We start from the raw sequence: 15,183 nt of genomic DNA on the forward strand, positions 1-15,183 counted from the left end.
CCCATTCTGTGACTGGCACTTGTGCACAGCTCTTCTCTTACTTTGCTTCTCTCTAGAAATGCTGCGAGAACTCCAGAGAGAGCCAAGCGTGTGCCAGCAGACTGCAGCCCTGCTCTGGAAGAATCTGCTGATAAAATGGCGAATGAAAAAGCAGACTTTACAGGCAAGTAATATACAGTTTAAAATGTTGAGTGTGGAAAAGGGTATTTGAGGTTAAAAAGAGTAACAAACTTGCCTATTGTACAGGCCATCTTTGCTGCTGTCTGACTACTGCTTTGAGTTTTCAATGAAAATAATTAGTTTAGAATCACTTGACTGACAAGGTAGCAATTTGGCATCAGTTATGTCATTTTTTGAAACTTAAGAACTTAATTATATTGTATTTTTCTGTAAAACTTAGCTGGAATACTCTCTGTGCTATTTTATAAGGAACAATTTAAAATAGATAATATATGAAGCGGTGGATTAGAGCTCGCAGATCATAATGTAATATTTAAAAATCAAAGTTGTCAGGCCAAATTCCAAGCCAGGAACATAAAACCCCAACTTTTGACTACATTATATAAATGAATTTTCATTGCTTTAGTAATGTGAGCTGCTGAAAGATCCACTGGCACCATGATTTAATGCCATACAGTCAGTGTAAAATAGTGTTCTTAATATATTACCAATTGTATTAAAAAAAAAAAAAGAGAGAACTGAAATCTTACATACAATAAACGTATTTACATTTTGTTACTCATTTATTGAAAAAAAAAATAAAAACAAAGAAAAAAAAAACATTGCGGTCTTAATCTGTGACTGGCACAATTCTCAATGGATCCCTGTGTAAGAAAGTACAAAATTATTCTGTATTCACAATTTATGATAATTTATTTTACAAAGCCCTCTTCTGTTGGCTCGGAGTTTTACTTTCACTTGGCAACAGCATTAGTTGATTGACAAAGGCTTCCTTATCAATGCTAATTTGATCCCTTTCATGAAGCAGTATGCCTAAAAGAAGTATTGTTTTATGGTATAGAGAGGTATCCATGCCTATCACTGACCAGCATGTAGAGAGAGGACATTTTTTAGTTTTGCAGAGTATGGGACTTTACAGCATTAGCACTAATGTTCACACTAGCCACATTATTTACCAGCAAAGCCAAAACCTTTGGTATTTAGTATATCATTACATTTTCAAGTATGTTAGCACTAGAATTCTAGTATCTGCCCCTATCCCCTTGTTTATATGTGTAGATGGGATGTAGCGTTTGGGTATAGAGGATAGAGTATGGGGGTAGAAGTAGGGGTGAATAAATATCTTTTTCTCCCTCACATTCCTCCACTTTGTCCCTCTCCCCCATTTCCTCCTCCTGTCTGTGGGGTGGCGGGGAGTGAATTGGGAGATGTGTAATGTGTTATGGGTTGGTGAGTGTGTGTATGTGTATGCATCATGGGGATGCGTGCACTCTCCCATGCTTCGCCTAGTCTCCCCCCCCCCCCCCGGCCATGTGTGTGTGTGTGAGGAAGATGTCGGGGGATGGGGGGGGGGAGTGGGGCAGGTGCATGGCACTATTTCCCTCTCACACTCTCCACATTTTCTTCCACCCCATTCCTTCCTCATTGTGTGTGAGGGTGGGGTGTTTGTGTGTGTGTGTGAGAGAGGGGGTGAGTTGGGGTTGTGTGTACGTGCAATCTCCCCTCTTCTTCCCCTCCTGTTTGTGTGTGGGGGTGGGGGTGGGGAGGAGTGTGTTGTGAGGGTGGTGGGGAGTCGAGTTGAGTGTATAAAAGGGGGCACACCCTCCCCTCATCTGTATGTGTGGGGGTAGAATGTACGTGGGGTGTGTGGGGAGCGGGTACATGCTCTTTTTCCCCTGACTTTTCACTTTGTTCCCCTCCCCTTTGCACTCTGTACTTTCTGTCCCCACCAAACACACACATGGGGGGGTGAGTGGAGTCTCTGTGTGTGTGGCACTTTTTAAACCTTCACACTCTCCATTTTGTCTCTATCCCCACTCTCCTCTCTCTCTCTCTCTCTCTGTTGGGGTATGGGTGCATTGTAGGGTTGGTGAGAGGGGGATTTGTGTGTGTCAGAGAAGGGTGTGCACTCTCTCCCTTGCACACTCTACTTTTTTCCCCCACCCATGTGGGGGTGAGCGTGGGAAGTGAGAAAGTGGTTAGTGGGGGCTGTTAAGGAGAGGGGAGGTGGGTGCACTCTCCATTCCTTGTACTCTCACCTTCCCTCCCCACTCCTCCCCGCCCTGTGTGTGTGTGTGTGAAGGGATAGGACTGATGTGGAGATGTATATCTATTTGCAGGGCTGTGCATGTTGACAGGCTATGTTGGGGACATGCCCTCTCGCTATCCTGTTCCTCCCGTGCTGTGTGTATGTTTGTGTGTGTATATGCACTCTCTCCCCCTTGCACATGCCACTTTCTCCCCTCTCTTCTCCCACTATGTGTGGTGTGGGGGTTCTGTGTATCGGGGGATGAGTGGGTAATCTCCATTTCCTTCCACTTGCGTGTGCACATGTGTGTGGGGGGGGGGGGAGAGTTATGTGTATATTCTGTAGGGGATTAGTTGTGCAGGGGTTCTATGTGTCAAGGGGGTGAGTGGGGAAGGTGTGCATTCTCCTCTCTTTCCTATCTCCCATGTGTGCATGGGTGATGTATGTGTTGGGGGGCACCCCCATGTATGTGTGTGGAGATGGGTGGATATGTGTACATACTCTGTACTTTGTCCCCATCTTCCCTCCACTTTGACCCCCATCTCCTTTCCACTTTGGCCCTTCTCCCCATCTCTCCTCTACTTTCTCCACTTTCCACCCTCCACTTTCACCCCTCCTCATCCCCAGCAGCAGGTACTACCCATACCAGAAGGCATGGGATTACTACCCTTAACTAATAAGCCTTGATGCTTTTGACGCAATTGCAACATCGCTGTCTGCGTTGATGGCGGAGGTAGGGGAGGAGGAAGAAGAATTGGATTCAGATGACGACCAACACTGGCCCTGACTTTTACAGTCTGGGTTACTGATACGCAGATATAAGGGGAAAAGCACAGGACTGCTTCTATAGCCAAGTCCATAAGCAAAGCAAGTCATGCAGTGCTGTATGAATTTGCAAGAAGGCTCATCACCCAGTAAAAATGTTGTTAGCAGTAAATTTTTAATGGGTTATCATAAGGCTTGGGGTTAACTGCACAGAGCAGCCGAGAAACATGGGGGTAACCTGCATGGAGCGGCAGTTGCTATTATAAGATGCTTGCTGGGCAGACTGGATGGACCTTTTCTGCCGTCATTACTATGTTATTGTGTTACTATGTGTATTTTGGGGGGGGGGGGTTAGTGTAAGTGATGTTGGAGGCTAAGTGGGGTGTGTGCGAGTGACACTGCCTTTCACTCATACTCTCCATCTTGTCCCCTTCCTCCCCACCATGTGTGAGTGAATGCGCGCACATTTTTATCCTTCCTACTTCCCACCTACCTTCTGCACAGCCCAGTCTCCTCCTTTCTCTCCCCTTCCACTCACCCTCCTACCCTAGCACTCCTTACTCATCTCCTCCTCCCACTTTAGACCTCATCTTCCTGCCTCTGATAGGGTCTGGGAAACCCCATCAGCCATTCCTCTGCTCCTTGCCTCTCTGCCTGAGAACCATGACAGTGGCAGCCTATCCCTCAGGTTGGGTGAGCAGTGCTCTGCAAATGTATGTGCAGTCATGCCGCAGAGCTCACCCAGAGCCGCTAATATTTTTATAATAAAGAGAAATAAGGAACTACAGAAAGAAATGTGATTTCCTGGCATGCACTAGCCATCAACAACATTTAAAATAGCACTATATTATATGATAGAACAAAGTATTGCCTTGCAGCAGAATTCAGTTTCAGCTATGCCAAACTGCTTTAAATGTGTAAAACATGAAATTTTGCAGATTTCTGTTAATCCTGTCTCTGGTTTCCATCTCTTTTATTATTTTGCATTTTGTTGTTTTGCTCTTGTGTAGGAATGCCTTTTCTCGCTACTTTGTATACCACTGTTTTTTCTGTTATCTATACCCGTCACTTGGGAACATTCTGAGAGCTCGCCGGTCATCCTCGGACGCTTGGATGACTTTAATGCCACTGACTTTGTGGTTGGATATACTCCAGTGACCCCCACTACAAGGCAAATAATGGGGAAAGTGAAGGAAGAATCCTTTCTGCATGGTATGCTATCCACACATTTCTTGGGGGGGGTTTTGTTTTGTTTTTTTTAGATCTTTATTTCTTCAGTAATGAAGAAAAGCTGCGGATCATGCAGCAGTGCCAGAGGAAAACATCACTCATCATCATTAGTTTCCTGTTCACCAAAAAATGCAATTCACAGTTTTTCAATAAAGTATACTTAGTGGCACTGTTCTTTGCTACTGCACAGTGCATAAAGATCTGGTTTTTATTGCCTATCTAGAGGCATCCATGGACGTTTGGCACAAAATATGAATTCATGTGGTTGGGTTCCTGCTGCAGCATGAATGATTCTGCTGGTTTCGTCTTGAAAGTGACTTCTTTTCACTCCCTTGTCTGCAAGAACGGCCTGAGCTACTGAATAATCCAGTGCAAAAAATGTATATATATTTTCAATTGTTAGAAAATGTAAAATAGATTTTGCTGCAAGAGTGATGTCCTTATTTTGTTTACTCCACTTTATATACACCCCTCGGCCTCAATGAAGTCACTTATAGCGGTGTACAGCAATAACACAGATAATATTCGTAGCCCCTCTTCCAGCCTATATTATGAAGGTTGGGTCGCACACTAGTCTGTGGCTACATCCTGACCAAGTCCTGCATAAACCCTAATGTAGATTCTGTGATGGGGGGAGAGTAGACATTCAGAACCCAACATGCAGAGCGAAAAAACTTCACTGTGGGTGTTATCTCAGTAGGCGTCTGATGGATGGATGTGCCAATAAGTCAGACTTGATAAACTAGAGGCCCCAATTTTTAAAAAGGCAGTGCGCGGTAAATTTCAGGGATCATGCGCGTTTTACAAAGGGCCCAGCCCAGCACATAATCCTCGTTACATGCTGTGAAGTGCCGGGTCTGCTGAAAGGGGCGGCCCGGGGGTGGGGCATGGTCTGGGGTCCTTAATTGGAGGCAGACTGGGAAGGAACTAGGGAAGGCCCTACTTGCATCGCCGTGCATTCTTTATTAAAATCCCCCCCCCCCCCACTCCCGTGAGTCACGGTCCGCCTGCACATGTGCATGTGGATGTTAAAAGCCGATGTGCATGTGCGCGTGGATATCGTATTTTATAACATGCGTGCGGGCAACACACGCATGTTATAAAATCGGCACGTCTATGGCTTTGAAAATCTATCTTTGCATTGATATTCCAAATAAAAGGTTTACTTGGTATGTCTTCAATACACATTTCCTCACTATTGCATCCATGGCCTAGAATCAAATCCAAATTCATAGCGATCTGTGTAAGTGTCCTACAATATTACAGGCTCTAAGATATCCTCCTTTCTGTGGTATGGGAAAGAAGACTCACAGTGTGGAATAGAATCCTCTAGCCAGAACAGAAGGGGCAATTTCTCCACCTGAGTTTGTTTTGTGCATACCTTATCAGGAATGGACATCATTCATAAGCCATGGCATGATGGGGATGATCTCAAGCTCTCAAATTTACTGTTAATGCCCTTCATAGTATTTCCATTCTACCAAAGGGAGTCACCTTCTGGCGTTCATAAGGTGTAATCGTAACAGGCAACATATCAAGATGTGTATGAAAATTCCTCCTAATCAGACCAGTGGCACCCAATATGATTGCGATTAGTTCTATATCTTTTTGCCACTTTTTTTTGGTCTCCAATTGCATTTCTTGGTACTCAAGGATTTTTGCTTTCTCCATACGATCCACAGAATAGTGACTGGGTACTGACACCTCTGTCAGTAATGCTATTCTTGTGTTCTTTACCTTCACCACAATATTCAATCTTCTTGCATTGATTTTCCTTTCTGTGGGAATAGGAATGCCCCAGGTGATCACAACTTCTTTGTTCTCCACTATTCTATTAAGATTGCGATGCCAATGTTTGTTTGGTACATTGATGTTATAATGTTAGCTTCCAGTGAATAAGCCATGCTACCTTGTTATGCCTCTCTGTATACAGACCTTCTGACATCAGCACATAACAATAAGATGGGTGGAACGGAATATGTGAGGTCACTGATTATTCTCCAGATTCCAATATTTTTCAGTTCTTAATCTTTGCAAAGGCAGAGACTCCAGTGGTGGTCTCCAGATGAAATCGGTGCACTTAATATACTTCTCAGATATTAATTGGATCTTTTGGGTTGAAAGTCCCAAAAATCAGAACAGGGAAAAACACAAAATCCTATTTTTTCCCCCACACCTGGGCAGGAAGGGTGGGAAAAAAAGTCCTCCTGAAACAAAAATAAAAATCACTCAAAATTCTCGAAAAACTTCACAAAAGACAGAGTTATTGTTGCGTTCGTGCCTCTTCTCGCCCCTCGCTCCACCCTCTCTACCTTCGGAGCGAATCCCTTCGGCTCTGACGGACAGTTGCAGCCACGGCTTCTCCCTGCCTCTTGGTCCCGCTGTCCCCGGGCTGGCTTGACGTTACGGATCCGCCATGTGTAAGGGTGCGTGTGTGCTCCAGACTTTGTACCAGCAAAGACGCGAACCTCGGGGGCGTCCTCCGTAGTGACGTCATCCATTTTCACTTTAAAAGGTCTTTGTTTGCTAACCTCTAACGAGTTAGCAAAGAACTCCAACAGGACTTGCTTCGGCAGTCCACGATACTTGCAACAATGATCCGAGTCAGCGAGGGGAATCCTTCTCCACTGCTCGGCCTTTTCAAACTTTCCAGGAGTACCCGCTCCATGGGGGCTCCGCTCTCGCTTCTTGATTTCAGATTGCCAAGACGGGATCCGGTACTCGCTCCTCGAGGGCCTACGTCCCTGATTACTCAGAAGACTCCTCATTGCCTGGAAGCGATCGCAAACGTAAACACAGCGAGTCCTGTTGTGGATAGGAATCGGTACTCGCTCCACGAGGGCCTACATTCCTATAGCTCTGAAGACTCCCTTCCGTCCAAGATGTTATCGCAGGTACGGAGATCGAGAGTTATATTGGCAAGATTGCAGTTAGGAACCAGTACTCACTCCACGAGGTCCCATGTTCCTAGAATCCTTTACAGACTCTCTTCTACTCTAGAAGCCATTTCATATACAGCTATTGTGAGTTCTTATTATAGACTGTTTAGAGGAACCAGTGTTCGCCTACGGCTCCTGTTCCTGAATATACTGAAGACTCTCTGTGGCATAGAGACCATTGCAGACATCTACTATTGTGAGTGTACCATCTTGTATCCAGTATACCCTGTCTACTCACTACTTCTAGTCTCTCTCTACAACTCAGCGACCCTGGGATTATATTCCAGTATCAGAAGGACTTCAGCCCTGCCGGACACATCGACTCACTACTGCCACTACTGGTGGTACAGCTTCCAGCTTAATAAATAACTATTTATGTTTACTTCATATTCTAGCCTAGCCGGTAGTTCCTCTCAGGATCTCCTTCTGGGGGCGCTGTCATCTGCCATTGGTCCAGGGATTCACCATTTCCTCCAAGTGGTCATTCCTTGCACTACTGTCACTCTGTGGGAGCCAACCACTACCAACCACTAACACCGCTTAAGGAAGTATTATATAGATATCTACCTTCTCTTTCTATGGGACTTGCCAGCATGATAGATTGCTATCTTAGTAGCGAATTATAATATACCTTTTGTTAGCTCCTCTCCTCAGAAGAGTATCATTGAACAGATTGCCAACTCCTCTTCCCTGGAGAGTTGATCCATAACAGATTGCTACCTCCTTCCCTTACAGGAGCATCAAACGCAGTTCGCTAACAGATTACTAACTCTGCCCTCCTAGTGGGGTAAGCACTACAGATAGCTATCTCCTCCCTCTGGAGGAGCAGTTCATGACAGATTGCTAACTCCTCCCCCTTTCAGGAGAAAAGCAGAATAGATTGCTAACTTCACCCTCCTGGCGGGGTGAGCGATAACAGATTGCTAACTCCTCCCCTCTGGAGGAGGATAGCGTAACAGTTATCTCTTTCCAACCACTAAATGTAAGGTGGAAAAACTGGGTCTCTCTCTTCCCAGCCTCCTTCTTATAGCTTCCAACAAGGCAGAGGTTGATTTCCCTCCCTGAGCATGACTAGGGAATTCAGGAATAATCTCAAGAATAAAATCCAAAATTGTTTAAAACAATCTATACACTGAGATATGCTTACTAGCCAGGATCTATGTAGCCAGAGTTGTAAGGCTGAGCCAAACTGGAATAGGGGAATAAAGAAAATAGATCCTTTCGAATGCCAAACCAAAATAACCAGCTGATCTCTAATTCCACTTGCTCTTGAGCAGGCAGGCACCTATCACTGCTGCAACAGCACCTGCTTTATGGAAGAGCTCTGCCAAATAAATAACTATTCCAATTTCAGGGAGCATGCAAAAGTGTGGCTTTTCTGCCAGGCCTTTAATGCCAGACTCTCTACCTTTGGAAACTCACATTAAAAAACTGCGATAAACTGCCAGTGCATCATGATGAGTGCCTGAAGTTGCTTTAAAAAAGGTATTTGGTTTGAGATGCATTATAGTTAGTTTAAGTTACATTTAGTGTGTTATTAGGTAATAGATATTGATTTAAAGTAGGCACTAATACTAATTTAATGTCCAGTAATAATGCAGTTCACTGTATTCTTTGTTAATCTAATAATAATTCTGGATTGTATGTGTCCACTTTACTTGTTTTGCATCACTTGGGTGGATTTCTTATTTTAAAATGTGGGCAATATATCCAAATAACACATAAACATAAGTAAAGGAATGAAAAAGAAAACAGAAGATATAATAATACCTCTGTATCACTCCTTGGTGTGACCACACCTTGAGTATTGTATGCATTTCTGGTTACCCCATCTCAAAAAGAATATAGCAGAACTAGCAAAGGTACAGAGAAGGGTGACCAAAATGATAAAGGGGATGGAATAGCTCCTGTATGAGAAAATGCTATACAAGACAGGGATCTTCAGCTGGAGAAGAGACAGCTGAGAGGAGATATGATAGAAGTCTATAAAATCATGAGTGAGATGGAGCAGGTAAATAGGGAATGGTTATTTACCTTTTCATATAGTACTAGGGCTGTTGGACACACCACGTAACATTCGTAGCATATTTCAAACAAAGAGAAACGGTTTTATTTTTTACTCGGTGCACAATTAAACTATGGAATTTATTGCTGGATGACATAGTGAAAGCAGTTAGCAAAGCTGGGTTTAAAAAGGGGAAAAGTCCATTTAGTAACATAGTAATGACAGCAGGTAAAGACCAAATAGTTCATCCAGTCTGCCCAGCAATTTGCTTATGGCAATAACTGCCTATCCATGCAGGCTACTCCCATTTATTTATTTATTTATTTAAACTGTATAGACCACTTGTCAGACTTCCTAAGCGGTTTACAGGATAACATGCATTCTGTTAAGAGTAGTAACTGCTGCTCCATGCAGGTTACCCCCCATGAAGAAATGTAACACCATCCCTTTCTTCAAGCTTTTAGGAAACCACAGTGTTTGTCCCATGCCCTTTTAAATTCATTAACTGTTTTCCCAGAAAAGGTGGTGAAGGCATCCTCCACCCTCTCCATGAAGAAATATTTCCTGATATGGGTTCTGAGTCGTCTCCCCTGAAATTTCATATCATGACCCCTAGTACTACTGTTTCTTTTCCAATGGAAAAGGTTTGAAGTTTGTGCATTGTTGATACCTGTCAGGTATCTGAAAGTCTCTCTCTCCTCCTCTCTTCCAGGGAATACATATTTAGATCCTGCAGCCTCTCCTCATAGGCATTCTGAAACAGACCCCTCACACACACCACCACCATTTTGGTTGTCTTCCTCTGGACTGTTTTCATCCTGTCTCTATCCTTTTTTAGATATGATCTTCGGAACTAAACACGGTACTCCAGATGAGGCCTCATCAAGGACCTGTACAAGGGCAATATCACTTCCATTATCCTGCTGGTTATACCTCTCTCTGTACAGCCCAGCATCTTTCTGGCTTTAGCTACCGCTGTCACATTGCTTTGCTGCCTTCAGATTGCCAGACACAATCCTCCCAAGGTCCCTCTCTGTTCCGTGCGTGAGTGTCTTTTGGCCTCTATCACATACAGCTCTTTTGGATTACTGCACCCCAGGTGCATGACTCTTCATTTCTTGGCACTGAGTCGCAGCCACCAAATCTTCAACCATTGCAAGCTTACTTCAATCACTTTTCATTCTTCTATTTCTTCAGGCATTTCCATTCTGTTGCAGATCTTAGTATCATCTGCAAAAAGGCAAACTTTTCCTTCCAGTACCTCATCAATGTTGCTCATGAAAATATTGAACAGAACCGGTCCCAACACCGATCCTTTGAGGCACTCCACTTAACACTGTTCTCTCATCAGAGTGAGTTCCATTTACCAATACACATTCTCCTCTGCCAGTCAGCCAGTTAGTAATCCATTCCACCACCTTGGCGACCACACCCAAATTTTTCATTTTATTCATGAGCCTCCTATGTGGGCCATATCGAATGTTTTGCTGAACTCCAAGTAAATAACATCGAGCACTCTTCCTTGAACCAGTTCTCTAGTCACCCGATTAAACAGTCAATCAGATTTGTCTGACAGGACCTTCTCCTGGTGAATCCTTGATTGTAAATAGTTCATTATCCTTTCCTTCAGCAGAGTCTCCATTAATTTTCCCACCACCGAGATGAGGCTAACTGGCCTGTAATTCCCAGTCTCCTCTCTTCTACCACTTGTGTGAAGCAGGACCACAACCACTCCTCTCCAGTCACACGCTATCATTCCCATTTCCTGGGATCTACTGAACAGGTCTTTCAGAGGACCCACCAGCTCATTTCTGAGCTCCCTCAGTACCCTGGGGTATACCTCATCCTGCCTCATGGCCTTGTCCACTTTCAGGTTTCCTAGATCTTCCCATACATTCTCTTCTGTAAATGGGGTCACATCTGTAACCCTTAGTGGGATGTTTTAATTCCGAGAGCACTCAAACTAATTTATTTCTCTTCAGGGGCTGCCCTGGCTAGCAGTCCTCCCAGGTCTTGAACTTCTCTGTCCCAGACGGGGATTCATTTTAGGGGGGGGGGGGGGGGGGGAGAGTCTCGTCTATGGCCCAGACAGTGGTGTGATTTTATCCCTTGTGTATGTTGTTTGCGGTGGCAACTCCTGGAGGGAGTTACTGTAACAAAACAGGCAGGGCCAGGCACTGGGTGTTAAATAATTTACTGATTAGTTAAAGGCAAATTAAAGTCCATTTTTAAATGTGTGACGTTACAGTTGAATTTATTACAGAAAGAGTGTTTCATTCTGGGTAGGTGTCCTTTTCTTCAGCAAACTGGTTGAGCTTCCCAGTTGGTGGTGTAAAATGTGCACTAAAAGCTCCTCCAGCGGCTTACCCGGGATACCCATGTCAGGGGTCCCCTTCTAGCATTACCAAAACAGTCCTACCTGAAGTTCCAGCGTCTTCCCGAACACCCAGCCCTTTAGGTGGAGATCCGGATGGGGTCTCCATGATCTTACGTGATTCCTTTGAGTTGTCCTGAAAAGGTGACTCCTCGGGTTGAAAAGTCTGTGGTCTCAGGAACCAGCTAAACCAGCCTGGCTCCCAGTGAGGAAGGGTGGCTCAAAGCAGAATTTGGGCAATGCATTTTCAAGAAGGGGAAGGGAAGGGTGGGGGTGGGGGTGGGGTTTAACAGATTGACAGTTTATGGGGAGGATACCTAGCAAAATGGTTTATGTCAGGTTAGGTTTTTTTTTAATACTGGAACTTCTATGTTCATATGTTTCAAACTGTTTATTTTGAAAATTTCAATAAAAACAAATTTACAAAAAAAAAACAAACCTCCTTACAAACAAAAGGGAAACATACTTTCTTAAATCAAAAATCTTGTCACAGGGGCTTGCCACCTTCATGGAGTGAACGGGCTCACTGGTCTTCAGCCCCTGCCCTCTGAGTCCAGCCAGTGAGGATGACTTTCTTCAGAGAAACAAATGTAAACACGATCCCATCCAAAAACAGGCTTTTTCTAGCCTTCAAACGCTTCATACAGCCAAGCCTGTCACAGGTGCCTGGCTCATTCAGGGAGTGAATGGGGCTCACTGATCTTCAGTCCTGAGCGAGAATCCCGCAGGGGTTCCAGCACAAAGATGGCCTTACTGTAACTAAAGTCCAAGAGACCCTCTGGCACGGAGGAAACGCCCTTCAAAAAGCATAAGCCTGATGCAGCAGCGAGGGAAAAACAGACCTCCTGTAATTGAAATTCTAGCCTGAGATTCTGACCCTTTCCTTCTGCTTATTGTGACCCTATGACCATCCATCACACTATTACGTGATTTCTTGATGTGATCTCAAACAATCCTTACTGCTCCCTGTCTGCACTGAACTGATTCTAGCCACAGCTTAATCTTCAAAATGGTTGGGTTATAAAGCAAGGAGCAAATATTCCCAGCTCTCCTAAGTGGGAGGAGGGCGAGTGGGAGATGGAAACTTCAAGAGTGTTAGCCAACTGGAATGCACACTAAGGGCATTTAGTGGCGGAGTCCTGCCACACATCTATGCCACTCCCATCCATGCTCTTATCAATTAGCAACGATCCTTCTCAAGGGTCGTCTTCTCTGAACACTGAACTGAAGTATTTGTTTAATATTTCTGCTATTTCTTCATCTTTGTCCACACATTGCTCCCTATCACCTTTCAATTTTACTATTCCACCTCAGGCTTTCCTCCTTTTTCTGATTATTTGAAAAATGTTTTGTCACCTCGCTTTACCTCTTTGGCAATCCTTTCTTCCGCCTGACCTTTTGCTTTCCTGATTACTTTCTTCATCTCTTCCAGTTTTACCAGGTATTCTTCCTTGTGTTCTTCATTTTGGGACCCTTTTGTGCTTCTTGAATGCTGTTCTGTTTGCCTTTATTTTTTTCAGCCACCTCCTCTGAGAGCTAGATTGGTTTCTTTTTCCATTTGTTTCCTTTTCTAATGTATACATTTGTTGCCTTTGTAATAGCTTCTTTTAATTTGGCCCACTGTTATTCGCACCTTTCCTCGTAGGTTCCATTACCATTTGTTTGAGCAGAAGGACATCCACTATCTCTCTGCTTCTTGCAGATTCAGCAACAGGAATACCCCTATCCACATCTGGCAGATTAAAATCTCCAATGAGCAACATATCTCCCTTCTTTCCTACCTTTTGAATATTAATATTTCCTGTTTCATGGGAGACGATCTTCCTCCATGCCAATGTTTCTGCAAGGCTACGTGAGTGAATAAAGACGTGCTCTCTGTAGCCAAACAGGCATGACAATAAGCCCTGTAGTATAAACGGTCCTTTCAGTTATAAAATTGTGTGCATCTGCATTTTCATGCAAGTTTAAAAGTTATTAATTCAGTGGCGTGTTTGGGCAGTCTCTTTTCATTTATCCTCTGATATGAACTGATTGCAGAGTATTTGCCTAAATATATAGGGACCTTCATTTTTGGTTTTTATTGGTCTTTACTTTTCCCGGGAATTTATCAAGGTTTATTATGCCAAGAACAAAAGTGGAAGAAAATCAGTTGAAAAAAAATGACTCATTTTTCTGGGTAAATATTGGAGTTTATTTTGGTGGACAATAAAACAATATAAAGCAGATTCCCCCACCCACCTGCTCAGTAGCATCCTATCTCTACTCCCATCCTCTTGCCTCTCTCCCCCCCCCCCCCCCCCCCCCCCCACCACCACCCCCCCCCCCCCCCCCCCCCCCCCCACACACCCCCCCCCCCCCCCCCCCCCCCCCCCCCCCCCCCCACACACACACACACAACAGCATTTATCTTTACCTGGGGTGGCTCCAGCCTTCTCCTCTCTCTCTCTCTCTCGACAACATGCTTACTGAGGCTTCTACACTATGCAACACTGCACTTCCGCTTTTGTTCAGGGCCAGGGAGCCTGCCGGGAAGTGCTTCTGGTGCACAGAGCCTGCTTCATATGCATTCCAGTATCAGGCACTTTGGCTGCTTGAGGGTGAGAAGATGGAACTTGAAACATGGCATGGGATGCACTGGAGGGTGAGTGCTTTCATTGCTACCGTAAGGAGCAGGACTTGAAGCACAGAATGCACTTTAGCCCGCACTGGCTTCCAGCAGTGCTGCTGGAGGCCTTGAAACACTGCATCTGCAGCTTTGGAGCAGCTTTGCAATCATCCTAAAATGAGGGTGAATATTGGTTTAAACTGATTGCCATCTTTGGAAAAATCCAGGAATTTATGGGTGAAAATTGGTTAAACTGAAAATGAAGGGCCCTGTAAATATATTACTCCTAACAGTTAACTTCTTTGAGACAAAGTCAAATATCTTTTCTTGCAGCATGAGAAGAGAAATGTTAATAGATCTTTCTTCATATATATTTATTGCTCAGGAATTTTGCTGAATACAGAGTAATCAAGTCAATGGCAGATAATGCGACTTATCCAAGGTCACACAGATGTTTCAAAGGTGTTACAAGTTTCTTGTCAAGAGAATGGCACAGGCTTAAAGTATTTAAAATGTATCAAATTGAATGTGATGCAGCTATACAAATGGGTGACTGCATAGCTCCATGTCAAAAGAGGCAGGCAGATACTGTTATGATTTTACCCCAAATGCATGCATCTTTAGACAGATGCAAAGGGGGTCATTGCACCAGACTCTGTAGTTGGATGGACTGCACAGGCTTAAAGATATCTCTGTAATGTAATCTGGCAGAAAGATGGACATGTGGGTCTCACTTCTTCTCTCCACTAGCTATCTCCAAAACTGGCTAATACAATACTGTACGCTGGCCACAGCGCACGGCTCAACATGTGATTAGACGTGCATTTGTAACCCCCGATGCAAAACGGGGGTTAACACGTCCAAAACGTGTATCCAACCAAGTGTGCAGCTAATAGTGCTCATCACATGTAAATTTATGTTGATGAGGCTATTAGCAAAAAAAAAAAAAAAAAATGTGTGCCCAATGCACACATTTTCACCCTCAAAAATTAATGCCTGCCCCAGAGCAGGTGTTAAATCTTAAGGAACCAAAAAAGTTTACAGAAAAGCAGAAAA

At 44.1% G+C, this 15,183-nt stretch overlaps 1 protein-coding gene across 2 annotated transcripts in view; it reads left to right on the forward strand.

The window, feature by feature from the left end:
• Window positions 1-15: 15 nt before the first annotated feature.
• The window catches only part of LOC115090341 (ATP-binding cassette sub-family A member 9-like), a 306,577-nt gene continuing 291,409 nt past the window's right edge, over window positions 16-15,183 (forward strand). For both annotated transcript variants that reach the window (XM_029599290.1, XM_029599291.1), the window contains exons 1-2: window positions 16-163; window positions 3,985-4,186. In XM_029599290.1, coding sequence (XP_029455150.1) covers window positions 59-163; window positions 3,985-4,186 — 307 coding nt within the window. In that variant the 5' untranslated portion in view covers window positions 16-58. The remainder of the gene's footprint in view (window positions 164-3,984; window positions 4,187-15,183) is intronic.

This window comes from Rhinatrema bivittatum, chromosome 4 (genome assembly GCF_901001135.1).
Source record: "Rhinatrema bivittatum chromosome 4, aRhiBiv1.1, whole genome shotgun sequence".
Lineage (NCBI taxonomy): Eukaryota > Metazoa > Chordata > Amphibia > Gymnophiona > Rhinatrematidae > Rhinatrema > Rhinatrema bivittatum.